The 22,487-nt window shown below is 36.8% G+C and overlaps 1 protein-coding gene across 6 annotated transcripts in view; it reads left to right on the top strand.

Moving 5' to 3' along the window:
* Positions 1-22,203, top strand: part of GPBP1 (GC-rich promoter binding protein 1) — a 36,705-nt gene extending 14,502 nt beyond the window's left edge. Inside the window, exons 1-11 of one of the 6 annotated variants that reach the window (XM_068176731.1) lie at positions 169-327; positions 2,301-2,419; positions 6,353-6,501; positions 6,981-7,204; positions 7,836-7,902; positions 10,039-10,223; positions 11,153-11,293; positions 11,740-11,904; positions 15,582-15,766; positions 19,087-19,189; positions 20,284-22,203. In XM_068176731.1, the coding sequence (XP_068032832.1) occupies positions 2,367-2,419; positions 6,353-6,501; positions 6,981-7,204; positions 7,836-7,902; positions 10,039-10,223; positions 11,153-11,293; positions 11,740-11,904; positions 15,582-15,766; positions 19,087-19,189; positions 20,284-20,439 (1,428 nt within the window). In that variant the 5' untranslated portion in view covers positions 169-327; positions 2,301-2,366 and the 3' untranslated portion in view covers positions 20,440-22,203. Of the gene's footprint in view, positions 1-168; positions 328-2,300; positions 2,420-6,352; positions 6,502-6,980; positions 7,205-7,835; positions 7,903-10,038; positions 10,224-11,152; positions 11,294-11,739; positions 11,905-15,581; positions 15,767-19,086; positions 19,190-20,078; positions 20,217-20,283 lie in introns of those variants that run through there. The other 5 variants (XM_068176733.1, XM_068176734.1, XM_068176730.1 and 2 more) reach the window with 5 other exon arrangements.
* The last annotated feature ends 284 nt before the right edge of the window (positions 22,204-22,487 follow it).

Consider the following 22,487-nt stretch of genomic DNA (forward strand, 5'->3'; position numbering starts at 1 on the left):
TTTGTCTTTTATGGGTTTATTGAAACTTGCATACATATTTTTTTGCTGACTTGGCTCAGGGTATTGTGTAGTTTTGGCACAGGTCTATGTCTTTACCATTTAAGTTTATTTCTTTCTAAGAAGAAGACTGACTCATCTGACAGAGCAGCTCTATCAAAAAAATTTTAGAACTTTTTTAGCTGAGAATGCGAGGAAAACGTGAATCTGCTTCTAGAAAATTTTTTGCATGAAGATATAGGCAGCCAGTGTCAGTGAGCTGTGGGAAGAGGTCTTTATGCAAAATACCTTTTCCAGTGATCATCCAGTCTTTTGTGCAAAGGATAAAAGGTAAATATGTTAATGAGTTAATAACAAACTCTTCTTGTGGCAGTTGCATAAATGATGTTAGGAAGCTTGACTAGTTTTCTAACAACAGTAAGATAAATCTATTAAGTTACATTGTTAGTGGATTTTCTGTCCTGTACTTAATAGCTGATGCACCAATAACTGGTGATACTTTGTGGAATCTTTACGTTCTTACTTGGGGTAAACCTAATCTTACTCATTGTTTTACAGACTGTAAGTGCCTCAGTCTGAAGGCTTTATTGTTGTTGTGTCAATCTTTCAGTACTGAAAATATGTTTTGATAATTTCTGAAGATACCATGATTCTTCTGCTTGAGGATGAGAACTGTGTCTAAGTGAAGCAGAATAAACTTTTTTATTGTTGGAATCTGCTCAGATTTGTTATTTCTTAATTTAACATCTCTTGGTTCATTTGTAAACATATGCCCTTTTGTATACTGTTGCTGAATGGGATATATCAGTAACAATGAACATAGTTCCTTTTAGAAAGAGAAGCTATTTCTGTGATGGTTCACTGACTCCAGAATTTTGTTCATTTATATTTTACTAGCTTGGTATAACTGGAAATACTAAGAAAATTTCTCTGTATTTTTTGTTGAAGCTGGTGTAGGAGTGAGTTGAATGACTTCAGCAGAGTAATTTAAAGTTAGTTATTTGGGCGAGGCATACCTTAAACTTGTCTCTATTTAACTAAAATAATTTTATGTCCTACCTTACAGTTTAACTATGGTATTGGATGTACCCAAAAGCTTAGATATGAGCTCATGTCACGTGAGCTCATAAAACAAACAGCAGCTCAACTAAATACAATTTTACACTAAGTTAAATCTAACAATTCTATTAGACTTCCATTTAGAAAATGGAACAGTCTTGCCTGTTGATGGAAATCTGCAGTAGCGTGCAATATTCTGGGTCAGGCCAGAGAACAACCACAATTATGAGTTACCAAGTTCAGATTCCACATTTCTTACTAATGCATTACAGCAGCCATAGATTAAAGTGAATTATAACTGTGCTCAATAACATTTGTACTCTGCTGTGCAGAGATGTGGAATTAATGTTTATTTGGGCCTCCCTATAGAATGTGTGTGGGTGTTTATTGTGTTTTCACTAGCTGGATTGCTAATAGCTTTTATATCATACTTAAAAATTTTTTGAGTCATTGGCCATTTTGCAGTCACTAGCTGCAGAACAGCTAGTTTGGTTGCCCAAGTATAATTCAGGAAGTGTTTAAGCCATTTTTTTCCTGTCTGTGCTACTGTTCATTTTCAGATAATGTAGTTCACGTTACCTTGCATTCTCTTGCTCACTGATAAATATTTTCTTACCTGTGAGAAGAGTGTAGGGTAGAAAAAATATTTGTGGGTTTTAATTGTAAACCATTGCATTCTTTGAACCATTTTCAAACCAGAGAATTTTACCTGATTTTGACACTCTGGACATGTAGACTGTTTCCATTGAAGCTAGAGATACTGAGTTTTGCGATAAGCCCAAGTATGTAGGTTTTTCATAAGGAACTTTCATATGGCCACTGAGACTAACTGTTAGGGATTAATTTTAAAAAGTCAGCTTCTAGGAATCTAATAAAATAGCTTGCCAAGTCCCTTCTGTATAGCACTAGAATGTATTTCAGTATTAGAATGTATTTCAAGCTAGTTTTGCCATAGTGTTCTGGATCAGACCTTACACAAGATGCTTCATCCCATTTATAGGAGGAAATAAAGAAATGGTACATTTATGTTTGCATAATTCCTATGATATATTTTATTTATGTGACACTTTAGTAATAAAACACAGATTTGATGCTATAAATGAGATGATGATAGATTCTAAATCAGATCTATGAGAAAAATAATATGGGAAAACAGAAGGGAAATACTGAACAAAAGACAAGAAGTGTAATCCCCTTGTAACATAAGCATCTGAAAGGACTAATTTCTTTTCTTCTGATTACAGGGACTTGCCATGAGGTGCTAAGCCTTTTTTCATTGATTTGGAGAGACTGGACCTAAATGGCGCAGCATGACTTTGCTCCAGCCTGGCTTAATTTTCCTACTCCACCATCATCAACAAAGGTATGTTTTGTATTGTTGCTTTGAAAAAGCACTCTCATTATTAGGGAAGTCTAAATGTCATAACCTCAGTCAGAGTAAAAATGCAAATCTCTTCATGTCTACTGTGAAGACAGATGACTCCAGTAGAGATTTTTGCTTGAGCAGGTTAGTTCATGGAAAGAAGCACATATCTGGCCTTGGCTGTGGTTGGTTTAAGATTGCCTTCCTCAGATGTTTAAAATTAATTATGTTCCATGATAGAAGTACCAAGACAGAGCATGTACTTGATGTTCTTGCTTCTGATTTTTAATTGTGTCCTGTAAATTTTAAAGTAGTATTATTCTCAAGTGATCCAAGTGATTAAAAATATGCTTTTTTAGACTTTCTGAAATGGCTCTGCAGTTGTTAGTGGAGTGCTTATTGCTATTGGTGGAGTGTGGTGCTTTCATGCTGTTAGGCATCTTCACTCTGGTTTTTTCATTAAGAATGTTACTTCACATAATGGGACAGCTTGGAAATGGGGAATAATAATCTCTTAATTGTTACAATTAGTAAATATTCCTGGAGGTCTTGGGTATGTCTATCTCAGAAATGTTTTTTCTACTCTTTATTAATTTGTGCAAATGCAGAAGCAGAGTCAGCAGTGGATATTAAACTCCTGCTATCTGCTCCCCTATTTGTAGACCTATCTTCATTATAATAGTTTGAATTCAGTATTTATATCTGCTGCTATGAGAATTGCTTTGCTTTTCTTTAATATATAAAATTTGTGCAGTCTTTCATCTCCATGGAAAATGCTTAGCCTTGAGAAACTTACGGCAATAGGCTTGTGGTGGTGTTAAATGCACAGATAGATGGCAGTGTTAATTGTATTCCTAATGCTTTGATTCTGTATGTCTACACAAATATAAATGCATTTTTTTTGTCAGGTCATTGAATAGCCTTATTTATATTGCTCTGTTTATATTTCTTCTACCCTGACCTAGCTAGATTGTTTGTTTAGTATAGTCTGATTTTGGGAACATACAGCCTATCAATTCCAGGACACGTGGTGTCTGAAAATCCAAATTAAGAATCAGTCTCTTTGTTTCCATTCTCTATGATTTCTGATGCATTCAGCTCTTTTGATCTGATTTTTTCAATGTAATATGTTTTTAATTGGAAAAGTATTTCGAGCTTAATTTGATATGGTGTCACAACTGCAAAACAATCTTCACTACATATTTAGAGAGTCTGCTGCAAGAGCTTTGCCTGCATGCTTTATGTGCCAATATAGCAGGATAAAACAAAGTTCCAGAAGTAATCTAGCACCACTAGAATATATCTGAGGTATGGGTTGTATTTGTCACCTCATTTGTGAATTGTGTGAAATGTTGCAAGTGTATTTTTCCTGTTCTCTTCCACGATTCTTTGCCTCATGGAGTTTAGTTAGATTTTCTTCTCTTTCAAAAACTCCATGTTGTATGTATTATTCTGTTGTAATATGTTTGTCATTGTTGGAATGCACTTTATTTCCCTGTATTATCTGATCCCTCAATGATGAGCATTCTGTGATACACAGCGCATTTGGATTTTAAGTGCTTGAAAAGTCTGTTTGTAGTTCTTATTTTACAGAATAAGACTTGTGATTCCTCCACAAGACAGGTTACAAGTTTTGTGGCTCCCTGTCTGCTCTGTTTCCTAAAATAGACTTATTTTCTGCTGTATATCAAAAAAGCAGAAGAGAGCAGTAGGTAAGAGGGATGGAGATGAAGAGGAAGGGATGAGGAAGGCAAGGTGTCTCATGTTTTGTGCAGATTGGAGCTGGGGTAAGGCTATAGTATCAACAACCTTAAGACATTTTAAACATTTGAGAAGTAGAAACTGAACTCTGCTTGGTCAATTTTTATATTCCTGAAGTGTAATCATTTTCAGGGATTACACCTACAGAACCCTGGTTTTCCTCTTGAGTCCTTGGTAGCTGAGATGTTTTTCCTTGCATAGCTCAAGGCTGGAATTACAGAAACCTGCTACCAGGAAACTGTGATTGTGAATGAGCTTTGTAATGTGACATACAGATTATAGCTTGATTGAAATCCATCTCATCTATTGCTGCTGATTTCTGTTTAACAGCAAGCTTTTCTCATCTCTCGGTCAACTACACAGCAAAATCCACCTAAATAGGTGTGTATCTGTTACTCAGTGGGTTTTGTTCAGGTCTGGAGCTAATGTGTTTGTGTCAGTGCTGTATTGCAGATGGGCAGGGGGGATGGGAAGGTGTTGTGAATAGTGAAACCATTTTGGGACATGGGCAGAACTTTTAAGAAAGTATTGCTGTGAAAAGGGTATGGGAACATTGCAGATGGATAAAGTCAATTTTACAAGTTCACTTTTACTTCTTGTTAAGCAGTTAGACTTACTGTATTTCTTAAAATCTATGTTATTTCTATCCCTTTTTCTTGATTGACTGAACCAAGTAAGATAATTTCTCAGTTTACAGAAGTTGCCAATAAATTTCCTTTCGATTAAAAAGCCTACTGTCATCTTTGCCTCGAGAGACTTCATAGCCGGGTATCTCCATCAAGTGGGGAAAATGCAAACTGCATGATCTTTGCATACTGTTTATAAGTGTCAGATTCATTATAGCATGTATAATGAATATATACAATATATAAAATGCTGTCAGTTATACTTTGTGAAAATGTTGATTGTTTTGAAGTTGCTACAAGAAAATGAAAGTTAAATTCCAAAAGCAATATTAAGAGGTTGTTGTACATAAATGAACATGTGAAGTGTCTCCTAAAACTTCACCTAAGATTGGCAGATCTAGCACTTCCTGAAATTTTTGGCAGCTTAGTCAAAATCTATTTAAGGATTTTCTTTCACTTAAATATTTAGATTAATTGGTAATTTTTGAAGTAGTTTTAACAATTTTTGCAGTCTTCTGGTTTTGCTCTCTCCAAGGAGAGTTTGTCAAGTAATTCATGTTCAGTTCTCAGACTGGGAGGGTAGTCCCTGTACATTGGACTTCTAAAAATTGACAATCTAGAAATACCTGCCTTGATTTTTAAATATATACTTATTTGAGTTTGGATTTTAAGCAGTGAATATTGAACAGCACCTTGAGCTCTACAGGGGCATTTTCCATAGAGCTTTGGGTATCTTTTTTTGTGTCTGTGATTTCCTCTGTGGTTTAGGTGGGAAGAAGGAAGTAATTTTAAAGGTACACCCAGAGAGAAGTTATAAGGAGGACATGGGTTGTGTAAGGAGAAATGTTTTTTGCTTTAATCCCATTAGTTATGAATTCTAGTCAGGATGTGATTTAATTTCTTGGTGCTATTCTCAAGATTTTAGTTTACTGCTTCTTACTTATACACTAAAGATTTATTTCTTTAAAATTTCTCTTATGTGTCCTTATAAGCTGAAAATTTGAAGTATCTTTATGAATCTGGACACTTCTGTTTCTAGATTTTATTAGTGTTTCACAACTACTTGTATTTACCTTTTTAAGTTGTAATGGCAAAATTAATGAATTAGGCTTTATTTAGGTATAGCTACCTTGGGTGGAAGGGATTCCTTGTTTTCTATGGAATGCCTGTATTTAGTCTCTGAAAATCTAGATTAAGATCCCAGACTTCTCAGCCTTCCAAATTGTGATCTTCTGTCCTTTCTTATATTTTAAAAAACTTTTTCTTCTGCTGTAACACGTGTCACTTGTGCTCTGTTTTGCTACTAAAACAAAGTAGACACTTCCTACCTTGTGTCACAAGCAAGTGACTTAAGGGCTGTTTCAGTGTTCTGGAGCAGAAGATGCAGCTTCCACTTAGTTAGCCTGAGAGATGGTGACACAGCGCTGCATGTGAGGAGTGCTGAATTGTCTGTCATTCAAAGTTCTTGTAGGAATGAATTACATATACTGTGAACAATGTGCATGTTACAGTTCTGGTGATTAAGTTGTTATTGATCAGATATCAGGTCTACCACTTATGCTTCTTTGCAGTCATCACTGAATTTTGAGAAACATTCTGAAACTTTTTCGTGGACAGAGCATCGTTATGAAGCAAATCGCAGAAGACACAATTCTTCAGAAGGGTTTGATCCTAACACTGGAAGGCCAAACGGAGGTATAATTCAGGGAAGACTGTGAATATGTTAGTGTCATTTCTTTGTAGGCACTAGCTGGAAAGGAAGTCTGATGATGATAGCTCATCTGTGCTAAATTCTTTTTCTGCAGTAAAAGAGTGGTAATGGAGAGGCAGATCTGGGAGAGGATGTGAGCACTAAGGATTGGTTAAAGTAATGAGATTCCAGGTGTATTTCTCTTTTGAGTAGAATAAGAGTGTTGAATTAATACTCTAGCCAACAGCATATAAATGAGCAGCCAGAAAAAGAGATTGACTTGTAGCATTGCCTGGCTATTTTTTCTCTCTGGCGCTGTTTTGTGAGAGCCTTCCCTGCTGTTTATGCGAATGAAAACTTGTTTCCTATGCTACTGTATCACAGTGTATAGAGCTTGTGATTAAGCTTTTTTAACAATTCTGCAGAGTAAAATATTATTTTTTAATGTTTTGTAATTACATTTCTTTAAAATTTAAAATCCAAGGGCATTTTGGGCGAAAAGAGAGGAATGGTTGGCGTTCACAAGGCAGAAGTGTTCCAGAAAATATAAACCAACGTAGAGCATACCATGGTGGAGGTTCCCATACTCGTAGCAGCACCTTCCATTGTGGAAAAGGCCAGGGACTGCATGAAAACAGTGTACTTGATAATGAAACTCAAAAAAAAGAAGACAAAGAAGTACCCAACCAGTTTGAGGCTGAGGATTTTGTAAGTAAATTGTAATTATGATTAAAAAGGTTTCATTTTGTCTGCAAGTACCATTTTGTCCATTACAAGTCACTTCATGAGATTTCATCAGTTTGAGATCATCATGTAAGGAATTTTCTGTAGGTAAGGGAGTGTTAGTAGTTTGTCCAATAGCTTGTTTCTCATTTTATATCCAGATTTTTCACTATATGTTTATTATTGTTACTTATGTATTTAAGTGAAACAACAGTTGGATTCCCATCTGCTGTGGTATGTGTATGTATTAAATTCTATACAGTTACCTTATTGGAATCTGAAATAGTAAAAAAGTAATTTTTATGCCCGTGGCCTTCTGAGCTCTCATGCTTTAACCTACAATTAGGATGTAAGGTGAAGGGTGATCTTACTATTTGAAGAAACGTAACATTGCTGTTTTTTTGCTTTCTCTGCTGCTGTCATGTAATGACATTGGCTGCTGCCTGAGATATTTTGTTAGGGAAGAGAAACAAGTGACCATTGTCCTTTTTGGTTCATGGGGGAGGTGTTTAGTCTGTCAGCAGAGGTCATGCTGCTGGTGTTACTATGATTCTTTAATTCATTCATCCCACAATTAAAGGGTTACCTTTTTAATAACGACAAAACTTTCTTTCAGCCATCTTTAAACCCTGAATATGAGAGGGAACCAAACCAGAATAAGTCTATAGCTGCAGGTGTGTGGGGTGAGTATTTTTGATGTTTTTAAATGCAAAAACGTAGCAGAGATCTGAAGTTGTTTTATTTGAAACACAAGCCTCTTTTTAGAATCATAAAGGTATAGATAGAGAAGACTTCAATATTATTACAATGTAGGTTTCTTTTTGTTAAAGGATAACACTTCCATATGAGTATCAGTCAGCTAGTCTGTTGATGCTGCCACAATTAATAGTCTTTCCCAGAACAAGTATACATCTTTTTTTGTAAAGATGTCAAGAAATCTTCACCTTTATTTTCAAGAGGAAATGCAATGAAGATTGGTCACCTAGATTAGTGATATTGGTTGCTAGCTGAAGGCTTTGTAAAATGTGTTGGAAGAGAAACATGGGAGAGCTGGAAGAGTAGGTTAGCTTGCAGAGATTTAAGGTCTCTTTCTGGAAGCAAATGTCTTATGCTGTTGGTTGTGTTTGTGTATTATTTGTATGACAAATCCAATCCTGAGCATGGGCATTGAGCAGACCTGTAGTAAGGATTGTTTCCTCATCCTCACCTGATTATGTTTGGCTATCAATTTAAAATTCTAATGAGCTTTATGTAGACAGTTGTTTACCCCCTATAAAGGTGGTAGCTTTAGATGGCAGGGGTTTTAAAGTAAATGTACTCTAAATAAGAACATTTCTATTTAAAAAAAACATGAAAACTTTTACTTGTCTACTTAAACTACTGCTAATACTGAGCTTTTAAAGGTATTTTCAGTTTCTGATTCTTTTTCTCACACTTAACAAGTATTTTTTGCATGCTAAAGTAATGTTAGATATAGGCCAACTCCTCAATGTAAATATCTAATTGCTGTAAACCTTGCAGCATCATAAATAATCAGACAGCTTTCTGGTTTTGTGTTGTTAGCAGCTTTGAAGTGATCATCTGTTTTTCAATAAAAGAGTCTTGTTTTATAATTGAAAAACTGAAATTAAGGTTGTTATTATTCCCTTTAGAAGCAAAAAAATATTTAGGATAGAGGAGTGTTACAATCACTTCTAATATCTGTTAAAAGTGTAGGCATCTATTAGATTCCATTTTACTTTGTGTATATGTATACACAAAGTATACATATATAAGTATATATGTATATGTATATACATATATACTGTGAGGTTTGAGTATATGTAAGTATAATGAAAAATCTTTTCATGAGGTTTAATGAGAATGAAGCTTGAGGATTAATGAGAATGATAACTATTTTGTAGCATCTACCTGCTAAACAAAGCAAAAGTCATGTATTCTTTTAAGATAGGGTTTGTTGTTTTTTTTTTTTTTTTTAACAGAGGATATAGTGACTAGAGGGTTTTTTTTTAAACAGAGGATATATGAAGTAGAATTGCTTGCAGGGAGAGGAGATAATCCTTGAAAAGGCTCTTAATGTTGGAATGCATGTACAAAAAAACTATTTTTTTACTTCTTGAAAATTTTAGAACTGTTTTTAAAGGATGTACCTTAACACTGCTAAATGGCAGTTTTTCTAGTTTGGCAGCTGACTGTATGTCTCCTAATTTGTTCTCCAGTGAACGTGGAAATTTTGTCCTGTTATGACCATCTGAAGCATGGAGCTAGAGAAGCTGGTCATTGCCATGGTCTAATGTGTAGTGCATGTCTTGTCTCATGCTTATAGAACCTCAGTGAAGAGCTCTAAACTGAGCTATTAATAAATATATAACTAATTATTCCTTAGGAAACCTTAAGGGGAATATGAAAGCCATAAACTCTTTTGAAGTTTGAGTAACTATCAACAACTAACAGTATTTTGATTTTAGAATTGCTATGCCACAGTCTCCAGAAGTGTGTAGCAGGCTTCTTTGAAGAATATATTTTCTTTAAAAAAGTGCAATTCCTGCATCACCAAGTGAAATATTTCTGAAATTATGATTGTAGAAAATGGAACAGAACCTGTGTTTTTCCAGGTTTGCACAGTATGTTATTTGTGGAACTAATACTGATTTAAGTTCCTGATTTATGCCTGTTTGCTCTGGATCATATGGCTGTCCAGTACCTTATGAACTAAAAACTAGTGAGATTGTGTACACAGGCACACACACACACACACACACACACACACACACACACACACAGATCTATATACATACAAACTTCTTTTTTTCTTCCAGAGTACCCTTTAAATCCTAAATCTAGATCTCAGAGAATGCTGGTCATTAAAAAAGGCAGTACAAAAGAACTGCGGATATCTGGATTCCCAGTAGTGGGAAGTCTTCACTCACAGCCAGTAAGGAATGGAACTGGCACAAGTGTTTATAAAGGATTAGTCCCCAAACCTGTCACTCCACCTGCAAAGGTGAGTATTGGATACCAGTGTATGAAAAACATGCCTGGAAAAAATCATGCTGTAATTCTGAATGTGTTTATTTCATCCCTGAGGATACTATTCCTAGATTATCATGCAACACTTGCAAAATGCAACACACCCCAGAAATTAATATTGACAACTTTTTCGCATTTTTCTTTTTAAATTATAATTTTAGTCTCTCTTTGCTTCTCATCTCCCACTTTTGAGAAGTGCAGCAGCTGTATGAGTGAGAGTAAAAATGGTGTTTTTAACTTATGGAATAGCAGTCCCTTTTGTATATATGACTTCAACAGAACAAAATTAGGTATGTTGTGGAGAGGTATAGTCAGCATAATAATACCTTCAGAATTTATCCCAGTTATAGACAGAGATGACATTATAACGTAGGAGTATAATTCTGGTCTCTTTCCAAATGCATAATCACAGACTATTCTGAGTAGGAGGGGACCTACAAGAATCATCAAGTCCAGCTTTTAAGTGAATGGTCCATATGGACTTCAAACCCATGACCTTTGCGTTATTATCGCCAGGCTCTAACTAACTGAGCTGTTCTCCCTGGCTTCATCTCTATTTCTTTTTTCAGGAATTTTTCTGTGCGCTTGAGAGCATATGATGGATTAGTTCTTAACTCTAACATTTTGAATCTAAAATAATACTTTCAGCTGTTGAGGTCCCATATTTAATTTTCAATACCTCAAATATGAGGATCTTAATTGTTTTAAAATTTTAGTTTTTATATAAACAGAGCAGATGAATTGCTCATAAACAGCCTCTTTTTACACAAGAAAACAGATGTTTGCACTACGTTAAAGTTGCAGTTATGATTTGCTTTTGCTTAATCATTTTTCTGAAGATTCTTGAAAAGAATCCATTTGTAGCTAATGACTCTTTACATCTCTGTTTATTCTTCTGTCTAGCCCACACAGTGGAAAAGCCAAGCAAAAGAAAATAAACTTGGGAATGCATTTCCTCATGAATCTGCATATGGTGTTGGCAGTGTCAGTCCTTTCAAATCAACTGTCAAGGCATTTGCTGTAACACAAAATTCAGTGAAAGAGGTAAAGTAGTAGCTATAGTTAAATCTATAAAACATTTACTTTGTTAAAGTGAGGATGGGCAGTAAATTCTATACAGAATTGTATTAAATATTTTTTTTGAACTTATTGTGCGGGAAAGATGGAATACACATCACTGGCCTTAAAATACTGCAGTTTCCTTTATAGATTTGATTTGGAATAAATAGGAAATATAGCCTAATACCTTTAGACTTCAAAACTGCTAAAGGTATTATGTGTTTCAGAAGACACACTGTTGGGCAGTGCTCCATAAACCTGCATCTCTGGGTTTACATCTACAAACTGTATATACCAAAATACAGATCTTCCTTCTGCTTTTGACTGTGAATATATATGAAACCTGAAAGAACAGGTACCTATGTCTAATTAAAAATTTTCTAAATGAATGCACTTCTAACATTCTTTCTTTTTCTGACTTCCTGCACTAGTGTAATCGGTCAAATTCTTCATCCCCTGTTGATAAATCTGGTCAACCTCGTTTAACAAAATTGACAAGAATGCGGACTGATAAGAAGAGTGAATTTTTGAAAGCATTGAAAAGAGGTGGAGTGAAAGAGGAACATGAAGATGAGAATCATGATGGGCAAGAGAAGGTAATTTTGTTCACACTTACTGTAGATCCAGTAGGTTTCAGGCAAACTATAAACTACTTTTTATTTTGCTGTTAACAGCTGTTAAGTAGCAGTCTTGAATCTCTAGATGAAGGAAAGGAATTACCTTTTAATGAAGTTTAAAACATTGTTCCAAGTACTATTCTTCCTCCAGTGCTACTTTGTAGCTTCTTTTTGTCTTTCTGCAGTATCTGTTAGTGCATGTTCATGACTTAAGTACTTGTGTGTCTTTAGCAGCAATAAAAAGGATAAATTAGGTTTAGTAAACTAACCTAATTATACATGAATTTATGTTGGAAAAGACCTTTGAGATCAAGTCCAACCATTAACAGTACTGTCAAGTCTGTAAGTAAACCATGTAATCAAGTGTCACATCTAAATGTCTTTTAAATACTTTCAGGAATGGTGACTCTACCACTTCCCTGGACAGCCCATTCCAGTGCTTGGCAACCCTTCCTGTGAAGAGAGTGTTCCTAGTGTCTAACCTGAATGTCCCCTGACACAACTTGAGGCCATTTCTTGTGTCCTGTTGTGGTGTTGGCCAACCTCCACCTGGCCACAGCCTCCTTTAAGGGAGTTGTAGAGAGTGATAAGGTCTTCCTTGAGCTTCCTTTTCTCCAGGATAAACACCCCCAGCTCCCTCAGCTGCTCCTCACAGGACTTGTGCTCCAGACCCTTCCCCACCTCCATTGCCCTTCTCTGGACTCACTCCAGCTCCTCAGTGTCTTTCTTGCAGTGAGGGGCCAGAGCTGGACACAGCACTGGAGGTGTGACCTCACCAGTGCCCAGTACAGGGGGACAATCCCTGCCCTGCTCCTGCTGGCCACACCATTGCTGATCCAGGCCAGGATGCCATTGGCCTTCTTGGCCACCTGGGCACACCCTGGCTCATGCTCAGCTGCTGTCACCAGCACCCCCAGGTCCTTTCCAGCCACTCTGTCCCAGCCTGTGGAGCTGCCTGGGGCTGTTGTGACCCAAGGGCAAGGACCTGGCACTTGGCCTTGTTGAACCTCAGCCCAGTGGCCTTGGCCTGTTGATGCAGCCTGTCCAGATCTCTCTGCAGAGACTTCTTACCCCCCAGCAGATTAGAATTCCCACCTGTTTTGGTGTCACCTATAAACTGACTGAGGTGCACTTGATCCAGATCATTGATAAAGTGATCAGTACTGGGCTCTTGGGAATCCCACCCATCACCGACCACCAGCTGAATATAGATAACTCCACTCACCACCACCCTCTGGGCTCAGCCATCTAGGCAGTTTTTACCCAGTGAAGAGTGCAGCTGTCCAAGCCGTGGGCTGCCAGCTTCTGCAGAATTCTCTGGGAAACTGTGTCAAAGAGAGGCTTTATTGAAGTTCAAGGAGAAGACATCCACAACCTTTTCTCCATCCACTAAGCAGATCACCTGGTTATAGAAGGAGATCAGGTTGGCCAGGAAGGACCTGTCTTTCCCAAACATGTACTGGCTGGGCCTGATCCCCTAGTTCTCCTGCATGTGCTGTGTGATGGCACTGACAGTGATGTACCCCATGGCCTTCTTGGTACCATGGCAAGTCTGACATGCCTGTAGTTCTCTGGAATCTCCTTCCAATACTTTCTGCAAATGAGCGTCACATTTGCCAAGTCCAGTTGTCTGGGACCTCTCTGGTAATCCAGGGCTGCTGGTAAATGATGGAAAGTGGCTCAGTGAGCTGCCAGTTCCCTCTCTACTCTTGTGTGAATCTCACCTGGTCCCAACAGACTTGTGGAGGGCAGCTTTTCATACCTTGGCTGCTAGTTACCCTACAAAACAAAAAAGTTGGTTCTGCTTCTCAAACCATTTCCTTTCTAATTAGTAGTTTAGGTAGCCAGACGTTCTTTATTCTTGGTCTAATCATAGGAGCTATAGCTCAATATATGCATAAACCACTGTTTTTTATTAATTGAGAACTTAAGGGCCTATATTGGTTATGTATAATATGCATCAGGTTTCTTTCAGTCTGAATTCATTTATGCAGTGTTTGATTGATACTAGAGAATATTTGTGTCAAATGCTACCAGCTACCAACAAGTTACCCTAGTCCAAGTGAAGAAAAGTATTTTATTATTCAGAATGAGGTGATTACTAGCCTGTTTGCTGTAAATGAGTGGTATAACATGTCATATTAAAACAGAAAATCCCATAAATTAGAAATCAGCCAGATAAACAAGTGATTTTGAGGAAGTGATATTAGGCTTCTGAGCTATTAAAAATGAAACAGTGCCAGTGTACATTGCTTGTAAAAGTGAGATTGACTTTTCTGACACTGATACTATTTCAGGCAAAATTTGGTTTGCTGTAATGGGACTGTATAACTTAGCTGTATGTGTGAGCTAAGAAAAGCCTGCATCTTTTCATTAGGTATTCTGTGACTGAGTGCCCTGAGATGCTTATTGGAGATAGCTTTGTTCATGTGTTCAGGAAATATACAAATATTTTGATTTAAGATTAGAAAGATCTTAGGAACCATCTAGAGATTCAGAATTATGAAATAATGAAGCAAATTGTACTCAGCAGCTGAATCACACTTGCAAGAAGCTGTTTTGTCCTAAATATTAGAACTGCTTAGTAAATTTATAAATTTTTCTTGGTATTATGTGACATATTCTTCAGGCATATAATGCAACAGCAGAATGTATGTTTACTGGGATATGTGTTCTTAAAAATATCTTGCTGGCTGTTCTAATATTTCTGAAAGCAGATAGTATGTGAGTGGGAGGGAAATGATGGTGGTCTTGATCCTGTGCTCTGAAGTATGATTTCTTACAGGTGCAGAAAATGGCATGATTTCCTCCTGCTATGGGTAACGCTTGTATATGCCCAATTTAGGGATTTTGTTGTTGAAAAGGTGTTAACTAGATAATGATTGTGCTCTTCTTTGTTTTTACAGTTGGTAAGACTTATGAGGCTATTTGGCTCATTCATAAATAAGAATTACAGGTTGCTGAATGAGTAGAGTAGAAAGAAATACCTCATGTTTATAGACTAAAGACCTTTTAATCTTTAAGTGAACCTGAACAATTGGCTTTGTAAATGAATTTTCTTCCTGATTACTATTCAGTGTCTAGTAATGTACAGTTGCTGTTCGCAACAGCCTGAGAAGCTGGGGTTGAGTGCATGTGTGTAAGTGAGCTTGTCTGAATTTAAAAAGCAGTATGCAGTCTTTCTGAATTCATGGCAGAGAATTTGCTGTTTGAGATATGGGTGTTGTGAGCTGTCCCTTAGACTAAGTAAACTTGAGAGCTCATATACTTTCAGGCTTCTTCTGCCACGTTCAGCTCTGATATTTGATTAGGAACAATAAAAATTAAACAGCCTGTTATTTCCCAAAGTATGAAGAACAGCTGAAGTACATTTGAATTTTAAGATGTGTGTGAAACCTTGCAGAAAAAAAAAATTGGGAGAAGCATGTGAGTTGCTTTCTGCATTACTTAACCAGTAGTGTATCTTAGGAATTCTGTAGTATTCAGGTATTACAAACGCCAGAAGGGTGAACAGAATTACCTGTGAAGTACAGAGTCTCTCCATTTAATCTTAATTTAAACTAAACAGAATTACTGAATTGCAGCACTTCTGGTTATTTACTTGTGGATGGAATTCACTTTTACATTTTGTAACATAAAATTATTTTTGTATTTAGGATGATGAGTCCTTCAGCTTGCATAACAGCAACAGTCCTCATCGGGAGAGAGATATAAACCGAAACTTTGAAAATGAGATTCTGCAGGAGAATGGCAATGCTTCAATTACACCTCAGCAGATCATTCCATCTTCAGCTTTCCCTCAGGCAAATGTTCTTTCAAGCTCACTTGAGGCAGAGCATAGGTATGTGCTGTATACAACATAAAGAGTATTCCTTCATGGTAACTGAGCATTTTCATAAATTCTTACTAGTTCAGAAGTCAGAATCTGAAAACTGAGAACACATAAAATATTTCTTGAGTAATGTAAAATTTATCTTTTAGACATGTACTAATTTAACATGAGACATACTTTGTTTTTTAAACTTGTGTACTGACTTACATCCAATTTTTAGTAAAGAAAGTTTATTTCTTAATGAAGAATATAGCAAACTACATAGTGATGTCATCCCTCTGATTTTGGTCTAGGTGTCTAGGAGGAACAATGCGTGTAATTGCTGTTTTTATTAAAATATTTTGAATGCTGCATCTTATATAAAACTTCAGTGAGCTTTTTGTCATTATTAAAGTAGTTAATTGTTTTTGTAGCTGACTTTTTGACACTATTAGTTATATCACAAGACAGTCTAGTGGAAGGTGAGATAGTAATTTCATGAAAAGGATTGAAACAATTCTATTACTGCAGTAATCCAACTGCAGTAGCATTTGGTAGATATGAGAATAATGCTTCTGGATAATCACAACCCAGTCTTCTGTCAGATTCTTATGTTAAGACAGATTTTTTTTTATTTGTGATAGAGTCTATACATTGGACTAGACAACTCTTCATTTTGTAGTGCCTGTAGAAGAAACTTTCATTTCCTCTTACTCCTCCTGAGTAGGAAGAGTACAAAGCACCCTGCTCTGTTCCTTTTTTTCCCACCATTGGCAACATCACTGCTCTGACACCAGGTGGGATGAGTTCTGTCACTGGAATGTTGTTGATGGTGGCAGGCTCCTCAGGAGGCACAGACAGCAGGAGAGATGGGGGAGTGGTATTATATCTAGTGGATGGGGTGGAATATATGGAGCTTGCAGCTGGTGATGGCATGGTTAAGGGCCTCTGGATAAGGATTAAGGAGCAAACAAGGAGCAGATGTCATTGTTGGAGTCCACTGTAGGCCACCCACCCAGGATGATGACACTGATTGTCCTTTAAGGAACACCTCTAAATCAACTGCTGCTGTCCTAATGGGGGACTTCAACTTGCCAGATATTAGTTTGGAATACCAAAAATGGAAAAAGGTGCTTTCCATTGTAGGGAGAAAATCTGCGACTTTCAGAAAGAGAGAATGTCTTCATCCAGAGGATACTTGGGCACTGGAACAGGATTCCCCAGGGAAGTGATCACAACACCAAGCCTGACAGAGTTCAAGAAGCGTTTGGGCAGTATTCTCAGTCACAGGATATGATTCTTGGTGTTCTGTCCAGGACCAGGAGTTGGATGCCACATTCCTTGTGGATCCCTTCCAGCTCAGGATATTCTGGGTCTGTGAAATCTGTGGCCACTAGAGGCTCATGATTTTTTGACTGGAAGATGGGAGTCAAATCTAATTCCTAGTTTTTCAATTCAAATTACTTTAAATAGCCTTGTTAGGATTTCTGGGCAAATGTCTTTCTTTTGTGGTATCCCAGAGAGGCTGTGTGTCCATACTGCCGCAGCGCTTTGGCTGTGAGTTCAGCATGCACGTGGACAGGTGTTACAGTTAGCTGTTTTGTGGTAAATTGCGCTATGGGTCACCACCTTAGCTCTCTGGTTACTTTTGCATACCTAGTAACAGTATTGGCACATTTGGTACAAAAGGGCTTCCTCCCTGCTGGGAAAGTTTCCAACATGCAGCAATCCTGTTGGTAATCAAGTTTGCTAATCCAAAGTAATTTTTTTATGCAGTTCATACTTTTAACCATTCTAGAATGGTGTCAGTTTAAAGGGACAGTGGTGCTGCTAACATTACAGAATGTTGCTTTAAAGTTAGTTAGCTATTACCCTGAATTTTACTTATATTAACAGAAGCTCTCTAACTATTTACTTCACTGAATGCAGTGCTAATGTCTGAGCTTGCTTGCAGTAAAATTTATCTATCATTGAACTGCATTTAACATTGTATTTTTCTGTACAGTGTATTCTCTTAGAGTTTTGGATGACTTGCGTATATTTTTACTGCATCCTGATGATTTGATTGTTCCTGCCTGTTATGTTTTCTGATTTTGTCCAAATGCAACAGGGGATACAATTTCCATTTCTGTTACAGTCTACTGACTTTTTTTTTTAGCACAGTAGTGCTTTTCTCTTTCTGCAATTCCAGGCTTTTGTTACGGTTCTAAAAATGGTCATTGGTGGCTTTGATTACCTGCAAATTTGCCCAGTGCACATATTGGGATGTAGAGTTCTTTGTGGGGAGGGTTGTGTTGAAGGACATTTTTGCTGATACCTGCCTAAATGAAATGCCTAGTATATGGTGTCATCTGTGAGTTTGTCTTACTGTTTTAATATATTCACTGTTTTTTAGCTCTTAAGTGTCAGCTCTGGCATACATTTTAGAAACCTCTTTGTTTTTTGCAAAATAGCTTTAGTCTGCTTTAATGTTTCAGGTCAAAAGATACCTGGTTTATCTGAAGAATGTGCTAATCCTTTTGGCAAAAACTTTGCAGCAAACAAACTTAATAACTTCTTGTTAAATGTCACGGTGTATTCACCCTCAGATAACCCCTGTTTTCACACCATCTTCAAATGTAAAACCATTTTCTTCCTGCTCAGATACTGCCATCCTTCTTTAGGAACTAGCCAAAACATGCTGATTATTGCATCTTTGTATATCTCAAGCTTAGTTATGAGAGGCGTCTTTCTTCTCCTCATTTCTTCCCCTTATCCCAAAATCCACTCCTAGCTGTTTGAGCTGAAGTACCAGCATGTGCTGTTGGCTGAGACTCAATTGTGAAGAAGCTTGACATGGCTCTTGACATTAGCAGGTGGTATAAAAAAGAAATCACATGAGGCCATTGCATCCTGAATTGGTTTCCATCGAGGGACTCCACCAATATTCCTCATGCTTCGCTCTGCTTTGTTATTCAGGAAAACCTGTGGAGTCCCTCAGTGTGTCTTTCTTTTCATACTGTTTTCAGAGGGGTGAATACATTGCTGCTTCACTAACAGTTTTAAGTTATGTTAAGAAAATACATCTTACTGTTCTGACACAGGTCTCTTGCCTTAGAATGAAGGTATAGTTTTTACCACATATGGTGTTAAAATAGGGTCATCTTAGAGGGACCTGAGAACTCATCTTCTGTGCTTTACATACCTTTTGCAAAACTTTGAACTCACACTTACATAAGAGTTTATTTAAAAAAAATACTGGCTGATTAATCAATGCATTTGTTACAGGTCTTTAGACATGTATGTAGGCAGAGCTTGAAATGTTTGACTGTGTGTATCAAATTCCTAATGTTGTCATTCTTAATTTAAAGGTTGTTAAAGGAGATGGGCTGGCAGGAAGACAGTGAAAATGATGAAACATGTGCTCCACTAACTGAGGACGAGATGAGGGAGTTCCAAGTCATTAGTGAACAGGTAAGACTAAGTTAATTTTCCATTATAAACCTGTAGCTGGTTACCCTAGATGCCTACTTTGAGGAGGATCTGCAGTAATTTTGATCATTAGGGATGTTGCTGTTCCACTGCCATTTCAGTACAGTGCTTTTGGAAGTATAGTTGCTTCAAAAAAATCAGGTACCTAATGCTGACTGTAGCTCAGGCCTATTCACAAAGTATCAAGGGAAAGGTAGGGCTACTTCTGGGTAGTTTAGTTATTGTTGGTGGTAAAAGTGCACAGGCTTTCAAGCTCCTCCACTTAGCCTAAGGAAAGAGAGTCTTCTTTCAAAGTTTTTGTGCAGTTTCCATGCTACTCTGAGAGCTGCATTTTCTTTTTTGGGAATTGAGAGACATTTAGTGTACTAGTAACAAAGTATGAAAAGGTAATGTAGACTTTTTTCTTTTTTTTTTTTTTTTTAATTAGGAGTGTTGAGTATACCTGGTGGGGTCAGTGAGGAAGAGTCAGAAAGGAGAATAGTGTGTGGTGCTAAATCTGAACGTTTGGTAATTCCAATATTGTTAGAAATACTAATAATTTGATAGTGGAATATTAAACTTTCAAGTTCTTGTCTTAGTGCACACCTTCTGCGTGATATTAAAAATGCAATAATTCCTTTCTTTTTTGCAGAATCAGCTGTTTCCTTTCTTCAGTGTCTTTGACTTACCAATTGCTGAGATACCTATTCCTCTCTGCAGCATCTCTTCTGGGCCCCTTCCCTATTGCCCTTTGCCTGTCTTAGCAGAGATGTTTGCAGCACTATGGGAAAGGGGGCTGGATTGCAGGGAGAGACTGTTTGGGAGAAAGGATCTCTGGGGCAAGATGTATGGGGACATGGGTGAGAACAGGGTGAACTCTCACTGACTGTAGGAGTTCAGCACAACTGGAGACACTGGGATATACAGGTGGCTGGCCAGAATTGAAGGCTCACAGGGTAGTTACCCTTTCTGTGTAGTTATGAAAAGCTGTGGATCCAGTGTAGCCCAGCGGTGAAGATGCAAAGGGTGTTGAATTGCAACCGATTGTTGTGTTTGGCATTTTGTTTCTCTAAATGTGTCATGTTTTCACATTTCAGTTACAAAAAAATGGCCTTCGGAAAAACGGCATTTTGAAAAATGGCCTCATCTGTAATTTTAAATTTAGCCCCTGGAAAAACAGCACTTTCAAACCAGCTCTGGAGAATGAGGATTCTGAGACAAGCAGCAGTGATACATCAGATGATGATGTGTGAAGACTTCTGTAACACCTGTAGAAGTCCATTTGTTCTCATGAAGACTTGGGGATGTTTTGTTCAAAAACAAAAATTGTAATTTATGTAGTAACATGCCCACTACAGGAAGAATGATGGGACTTTGTTCTGAAGGAAGCAAGGAATGTTTTGTTGGGTGTGTTGAAAATCACTTTAATTTCTCTGTAAACGAATGTTGTAGAATGAGGCCTTGTGTTGACCCAGTGTTGACTTCCATCACTGAAGCATTTCTGACTAGCAATGTGACAATGTTACAAATCAGACTTTCTCACTTAATAATAAAAGCAAAGAATTCAGTAATGTCTTGCAAAGCTTCTGTCTTAAAATGTATAAGGAACAAAAGGGCAGCCTGACAGAGTGTTTTGCTTGCCAAGTAATTTTTTTCTTACAGTGGAAATCAATAAGTCCACTTTGTACGCAAAAAAGGCAATGTAGCATGTTGGCTAAAATGAGCAAAGTGCACTAAAACTCTTTTCCTTAACTGAGGTGTTGAACTGTTCTACAAATAACTGCTCTTTAGCCGTTTGTAGTGTTGTCGTTGTTATTAATGGCAAAAGACCTTGATGTTACAGTTCCAAATTTCTAGAATTAACTTTAAAATTGAAAGCTTTAAGGGGTATAACAAGACCCTTATTCTCACAGTGACTTGTGGGAAAATAAACAGTTTGATTTTGCTATTCAACATGTGGAAAAATCATTACACTGACTGGATATGTCCACTACATGAGAAATAAACTGATTTACAGTGTATTGTCTAAGTGCATAGCATCGTGGTATTGTTTTTAAAACAGCTAAGTTTGTTTGCATTTATATTACATGTACTCTGGCAGAAATGCAGTTGTGCATTTCAGTGCAAGGTAAAAATACTTTCATCATCAGATCTTGCTTTTATAGCAGCAGAAGTATATGTGTACAATAGCCACCTCTTTTACTTACTCTGTGTCAGACTTTTTCTTCATGATCTCACATTTAAAAACCAATATTGTATTATTTATAGTTTTATTTGGTTTATTTTAGTTCTTTAAACGTTCTCCACAGTTGTACAAGCTGTGTAGCATTAATTCATAAGCACAACTGCTCTTGGGGATATCACATATGTTTATAATATAGCATATATATATACACTTCCCTGTCAATATGTTTTTGAATTCTACTACTTCTTATAGTAAATTATTTGCAGTTTAGAACTTGAAAGCAAAAATATTTATAAAGTTAGTATTCTGTCCATATTTATTTAGGAAAATACTTTTTTATAAGGTGGCATCAATTTTGGGCTAAAGTTGGTATGTTTCTCTTTTTTATTTATTGTTAATTTAAATAGATATTGCTTTTCAAGAGGTCAGTTTTTGTATTAGAAGAGGCTTGCAAATGTTGATGTAGTTAATTTTGGTATGGTGTATTGGAATAGTCCATTTCTAATCTCAATTTAAGAGGATAAAAATGTTTCTTTTTTAAAACGAAAACTACCATATCTGTAATGATGTTTTTTCCTACCTGCATGCCCTTTTCCTTTCCCTCTCCTAAATTTTTTTTAACTGACTTTGACACATGGGTGTAGTTTGTTCACTTTTTGGTTTTCACATACTATAAACAGGATCTTCTGCCTATCTTAATTATGTAGTGATATGTGGATGCACTCTCTTAATAGTAAGTGAAAATGGTTTTCCTTGGCATTTCTCAAAGTGGGGTGTAGGCTTTATTCCCTTCTTTATTCAGTTTAATAATAAATGTCACCTCAGTAATTAACTCTCTGAGAAGTTAATATAATTATAGAAGTGCTGTATCAAAATTGTATAGACTTTGGAAATTTACAAGTTGCAATTGAGAAAATTCTCTTTAGAGGAAATAGGAGTACTAGTCATACTTGGTACTTTTTTTTGGCTTGTTTATATCCTGAAACTGGTCATGGAAGCACTGATAATAATGAGCTGTGGGCAAAGAAGGTAGCAGGAATTGGGCAGTGGTTTTGCTTTGTAGAGTGAAACACTTTTACAGCCTTCATAACTTTTCTGTGTGTGGTTTCTCCTCTT

The sequence above is a fragment of the Anomalospiza imberbis genome, chromosome Z (genome assembly GCF_031753505.1).
Source record: "Anomalospiza imberbis isolate Cuckoo-Finch-1a 21T00152 chromosome Z, ASM3175350v1, whole genome shotgun sequence".
Classification (NCBI taxonomy): Eukaryota; Metazoa; Chordata; class Aves; order Passeriformes; family Viduidae; genus Anomalospiza; species Anomalospiza imberbis.